The sequence below is a fragment of the Nanorana parkeri genome, unplaced genomic scaffold (assembly GCF_000935625.1).
Source record: "Nanorana parkeri isolate BGI_ZX_2015 unplaced genomic scaffold, ASM93562v1 scaffold1147, whole genome shotgun sequence".
NCBI classification, from domain to species: Eukaryota; Metazoa; Chordata; class Amphibia; order Anura; family Dicroglossidae; genus Nanorana; species Nanorana parkeri.
In genome coordinates, this window is record NW_017307415.1 from 355,297 (window position 1) to 361,848 (window position 6,552).

The following is a 6,552-nucleotide window of genomic DNA, read 5'->3' on the forward strand; positions in this document are numbered from 1 at the left end:
TCAGTAACTGGTAATGATGTATATGGCGCTCCATTCAGTAACTGGTGACTATGTATATGGTGCTCCATTCAGTAACTGGTGACAATGTAGTTGGTCCTCCATTCAGTAACTGGGAACAATGTAGATGGTGCTCCATTCAGTAACTGGGAACAATGTAGTTGGTGCTCCATTCAGTAACTGGCAACAATGTAGTTGGTGCTCCATTCAGTAACTGGGAACAATGTAGTTGGTGCTCCATTCAGTAAAGCACATACATGATGTTCTGTTCAGTAATGGAGAGGCCTGAAGCTGGCACTCCATTCATATACTAGAAAGCTTACAGACCTCTCCGTTCAGTGAATATAGCATCCGTAGATGGCGCTTTGTTCAGTAACCAGAAAGGATAGAATTGGTGCTGCCTGATATTTCTAATACTAGAAGTGATAAAACCATTGTAAAGATTTCAGTGATGGTTACATCCAATGTCGGGATGAGCGTAGGCAAGCAAGGTGACAGTACTGTAGGTTGTGAAATCACATTTAGCGAGTCGAAGGAATAAATATATTTGAGGGAATTAATACAAATTCATAAAACCTCTTTCAAAGACTTCAAATGCTCAAAAAGGTAGCATCTGGTTTCCACAAGCATACAACATGCTGTCATTATCAAACTTTTTCAAATAGTTTTTTTAGAAATGAGCTTATACATGATCATAAAACAGATCTGCTTCTACTGGGCAAAGACATTTACAGATTCCTTTTTCTAACGGGCATAGTTCTGCACAACAATAATCCAGTGTTTGTCTTCAGAGAAGATTGAGATATCCTTCATGTGTTTTATGAAATAGGACTGTACAGTACGTCAGATATCAGCATTTACTGCATGCTGACAAACTGGAACCAAGCTTAGCTTTGGAGTTCAAAAAGGACCCGATGGGTACTAAAATTTCCCACCAAGAAAAGCAGCACATGGAATTGTAGAGATGTGATGGCAGATAATTCTCAGCTTGAGAGCTGGTGGGAAATGCAATGGCCAATGAATGGCAGCTGTGACAGGCAGTGGAATTAATACACCAGCTGTATTTGAGGTCACTGCGTCATGATAACCAGCATTAATCACACGATTCCATGATCCCACTGAGCTCCAGCTCTTCTAAGGTCTCTGTGTACGCTGAACAATCTGCACCCTTCTCCTTGCAGAAAGCACAACCCTGGAATAAAACATAATGGAAGTTATTCTAATGGCAAGATACATGATAACCTGCTCATTATAAGCATTGGTTTAACAAAGGAAACATGACATCTAACATGTTAACGCTGATCTCCTAGGATAAGCAAGTATTGTCTATATACAAGAGCCTTGTGTATTCTTACATGAATATTCGTGTGATTTGTGGATTTCTTCCGGGTCTGTGCAGTAATCCAATGTGAAACATTTCATCTGTAATAAGCCAGTGAGTTCTGCTCTCTTATTGTACAGGGTGACTGGTATGGTATCCGCCCCCCTGTAGTTTGTGGAGCCCCTCCTACACCTCTGCTCTATGCGTAGGCTATGTACAGCACAGCATTACAAGGTAATAACTGAGCTTGCAAACACGTTAGGTGCACGCAAAGTACATTTTATCCTGTTTAGTGCCTAGAGTTCAGCTTTAACACAAAATTCTGGCTAAACTGTTGACACATGTTGTGGGCTCAATGCAGAATGGGGAACACAAGTTTTATTATATAGTCCTTCCTAGAAATATCCCGTGGAATTTTTATGAAGAATCTCTAGTTTCCCTTTTTGGATGGTTTCAACTCCAAAGACCTCCTGCTCGCGAACTCCCTCATCAACTCCTCCCATGCTCGCTTTCAGGACTTCACTAGAGTCTCTCCCATCCTCCGGAACTCTTTACCCCAACCTGTCCGACTATCTCCCTCTCTAACTGCCTTTAGGCGATCCCTTAAGACTCATCTCTTCAAGGAAGACTATCCCGCCTCAACCTGACCGCTCAACCATCACCTTCTCAAACAATTCATTCCCACACAGCTACCTTATGTATCACTTCCCCCTCCCCATTAGATTGTAAGCCCTCACAGGCAGGGCCCTCCTTAGCATCTTGTCTTGAATTGTATTGTGATTGTAATGTCTTCCTTATATTGTAAAGCGCTGTGCAAACTGAAATCCTGTATAATAATAATAGACAACACCTTTAGGCTGCACACAGCAAGAAAGCAATGTTTGGATTTTGACACATTTTATGGCCTATTCACATTATTGTGTTGCACATGAATGGCACCCCAACACCCTGCTGACGGATGTGCATTGCCGTGCACTGCCAGAAATGGTACATGCACCATTCTTGGTGCATTTTTTAAAATGAATGGGTTTCCTTAACCTCTCGCCGTCCGCCCGTAGTAAAAAAAACGGACGGACGGCACTGCTGCATTGGCGGGTTGCAGTCTCCAGACGGCAATTTTTTTCTGCTCGCGCGTGCCCCCTAGCGGGCACGCACGGGCAGAAAAGACCCGACCATTGCAGCGGATGTCAACTGGTTAACATGATGCAGGTTAACCCGCATGCACTAGCACACCACAATAGTGTGAATGGGCCCTTAAAGCATTAGAAACTCTGAAGATTGAAACAGAATGGTCAGTTTTAGGAATAATGGATTGTCAAATCACTTGTGTAGCAATTATAATATTTTATCTGTTTTCCTTTAACCTCCCTGGCGGTCTGATTACCTCAGTTTTTTTTGTTTTACTTTTACATTTCCCGCCAGTTGCGCCCCCCTGCGATGTGGGTGCTCGGAAGGGACCGAACCCAGAAGACGGATGTTGGCATCGGCCGGAGGACACATCGAGGCTCGTGGACAAGGTAAGCGACGCACAGTGTAATACAGAGTGTGGCTCGGGGTTAATTTTTTTAGTACTGAAAATTAACCCCGAGCCACACTCGGGATTACCGCCAGGAACTGAATGAGGCCAATGAATGGTCCATACCTAATCAAGGTGAAGCTTCCCTATATAAACCTGCCGGTAAATACTTCATAGAATGTTTATACATATTTATGTATAGGTATCTGAAACCCATGACATATTGTAGAAGAACTGCTCTCCTTAAAAGCAAAGCAAGGAAATGTAACAAATGAAATGTTCTATTAAAAAGGAGAACTATGAGGTGAGTGAAAATCACTCAACCTCATAGTTAGAGCCGACCTGTGACAATGAAACTGATCCCTAGAGCTGGGTGGATCTCGACAGCATCCTGGCTGCGGCGGTCTCAGTATACCGCGACCTGTAGCTCGCGATATACTGAGCTTTGGGTCACGGGAGGACGCTAGTATATGTCCTCCCATGATCCTTAGGAGAACTATGGGAGAAAACACTTACCCCAGAGTTCTCTTTTAAGGACGACTGCTCAATTGAGCTGCACTATTCTAAACACCACTCCATATGTGTGGTGTGAACAAGCCCTTATTGACTTCAATGGCTCCTCATTCTTACCATTATCCTACTTTTTAATTCAATAGCAGTTCTTCCTTCAAGGACCACCTAGAATGCATATATTGCAGTTTGATGCCGAGAGCTAGATAATCAGCCTTGCTAAAGGCGTTCAGAACTTTCACTCAATAAACTTTAATTATCCAATCATATGATCAGCAAATTTCTGTTGATGGATTTCATCTGCACGATTGGGTATTCAAAGAGAACACGGCTACAATTCACTGAGGGAAGATTCTCAACTCTTAACTCTTTTAGTTATCTTTTTTTGGGAATTAATTCTTCAGCATCCCGGACAGACGAAGGAGACAAGCAATTTCTCTCGAACACGGGTAAAACATTGGACTGCTTTTTGCACTGGTTGTATATGAACTGGAAAGCATCCTACTATTTCATGATCAAATCTCCTACACTATCTACACCAGGCCCCAAAATTTCCACTCGCCCCCTCGCAATTGGCGAGTGAAAATTGCGGGGGGGGGCGAGTGGAATCTCATCGAGGAGCGCCGCCGGCGGGACCAGATGGGACACTACCGCCGCGGCAATTGCTCGCTTCTGTTCTCTCTTCTCATCGGCCGCTGCAGCTACAGAGCGGCCGATGAGAAGAGAGAACACAAAGGAACGATCGCCGTGGTGGTACTGTCCTATCTCTGGTCCCGCCGGCGGCGCTCCTCGATGACATCCGCTGTCTTCTCCAGCTTTCTCCGCCCACCTCAGCTGCCAGGCTGGGAGGAAGACTGCAGAGACGGTGAGACCAGCCATCCAGAAAGTTAGCAGGGAAAAGAAGGTACCGACTCTGCACCGACCTCCACCCCAACCCCCCCCCGGGAGAAAGAAGAGGCACCTGAATACCAGCTAAGTGCACTGTAAGTCCCTTTTCTTTCTTCCTTACACTGTGCGTCACTCTGACCTCTGCGCTGTGCGTCACTCTGACCTCTGCGCTGTGCGTCATTCTGACCTCCGCGCTGTGCGTCACTCTGACCTCTGCGCTGTGTTACTTTACTGACCTGGCGGAGTTAAGTCCGGGGCAGGGTAGGGGTTAGGTGGGGCAACTGGTGGCGAGTAACTTTTAAGGCCTGGCTAGTAGCTCAGGACTTGAAAATGGTATAGTGTAGATCAGGGCTCAAAATTTCATAAGGATTAAAGCCCATTAAAGCCCATCTCCAGGAAAACCGAAAAATGACCCTTCCAGTGGGGCTTCCCCTGCACTGCAAGCGTTAAGTGCTTGTTAATGTCTAGGGGACCGGAGCAAAGCACATTTACTTACCCGATTCCTGCTTCCCGACAGCCAGCACTCACCTCCCTCCAGCTGCTGGAATGTCCCTCGGCATCCTGCATTAAGCTGGCCATACACCTATAGATTTTCTGCAGGATTTCTATGGTCAGATGGAACAGATTCCTCCATCTACGCTAAACTGTGTGGATGGAGGAATCTCCCACTGGGCCAAGCTTCAGTATTTTACTAGGAGCCCCTCGCCAGCTCTCAAAATACCTGAACAATCTGATTGGATGCAGGCATTGTTCAGGTATTTTGACAGGCAGCGGGGCCGACTAGCAAATTACTGAAGCTTGGCCCAGTGGGAGATTCCTCCACCCACACAGCTTAGTGTAGATGGAGGAATCTGGAGATGTCACTTTCTCCATCTGACCATAGAAAATCTGCAGATAATCTATAGGTGTATAGCCAGCTTTAGACGCGATGATGTCAGGGTCAGCAGAGGCTGCAAAGACCGGTCAGTAGCTCTGAGGGAGATGGGGGATCAGGGGGGTCTCCTAGGAAAAAACAAGCACTTAACCCTTGCAGTGTAGGGTTAGCTCATTGCAAATGTAGTTTTTTTGGTTTGCCCGGCAATGGACTTTAATGTTAAGAGACACTAGGATTGAAATTAAACTGTAAGCATTAATATGCATGTTCTCCTTGTGCCTTCACTGGAATCTTCAGGGTGTTCCTGCTTCCCTCTTAATCAAAGAACATTAAAGAAGATTTTTTTTAAATGAACCCTTGAGGCGGCTACCACGAGTTTTGGTCTAGGAAGGAAGAAAACCCCCAAAAATATTTTATATTCACCTGATCTTAGGAGCCGGCTTGCTCTTAGACCAGTCGTTTAAGCCTCTCTACCCCTCCTCTGCAGTGCTAAGTTCTCAGAGTCATCACATTCTATACACTGTGTATAGGATGTGAGGACGCCGAGGGACATACCATCGCTGGAGGAGAGGAAGAAACAGGCAGGATGGAGAGCTGTGACAGCCAGCCAGCTCCAAGGGTTGGGTGAGTATAACTGATATTTTCCTCCCTATACCACAACAAGCACTTAACCCTTGCAGTATTGGGGTAGCCTCACTGAAAGGGTTAATAAACATTTTGCCCAGAGTTCTTCTTTAAACTGGCCCGTGTACGTGTGTAGTGGGAACAGAAGGCTGTACGCTCATACAGGGCAGAGGCTGATGTGACTGCTTCTATGTACGCTGTAAAGCCCTGCAAACTATGTCAAGGTTCTATAAATACAGAAAATAAAATCAACACAACAGATGGGCCTTACAACAAAGTGTATACATAAAAAGAGACAACACAAAGTAGTTCCAAATACCTTCTCCAGATTGTTAGAAACCAGTTGATCCCTCTAACAGTATAGGGGGGTGCCAATCATACCGGAGATAATCCAAGCATCACCACCTATATGCACACACAAATACCTCCAACTGGATTCCCCCATACACTAGTGTTCTTAGGTCAGGCTATACACGGCCCAAACTGGGAGATGTCCCAGACAGACCCAGCTATTTCCAGGTCAGACTTATCCTGGAGCAACTTATAGTTTCTGCCGAGGACAATCCGATTAGCGAATTAACTAGCAGAACTTTGTTTACGTTCCAGAATCTGACGCAAACTACATGTCTTTACATTTGACTGATCTGCTTTCATCATTACTATGGAGTGCAAATAGAATATCCCCCTATGTATTACAGTGCACGGAGTACAAATAGAATATCCCCCTATGTATTACAGTGCACGGAGTACAAATAGAATATCCCCCTATGTATTACAGTGCACGGAGTACAAATAGAATATCCCCCTATGTATTACAGTGCA

The 6,552-nt window shown here is 45.1% G+C and overlaps 1 protein-coding gene across 1 annotated transcript in view; it reads right to left on the reverse strand.

Moving 5' to 3' along the window:
- Positions 1 to 977: 977 nt before the first annotated feature.
- PER2 (period circadian clock 2) overlaps positions 978 to 6,552 on the reverse strand; it is a 31,830-nt gene continuing 26,255 nt past the window's right edge. The window contains exon 22 of the mRNA XM_018568160.1: positions 978 to 1,189. Coding sequence (XP_018423662.1) covers positions 1,091 to 1,189 — 99 coding nt within the window. The 3' untranslated portion in view covers positions 978 to 1,090. The remainder of the gene's footprint in view (positions 1,190 to 6,552) is intronic.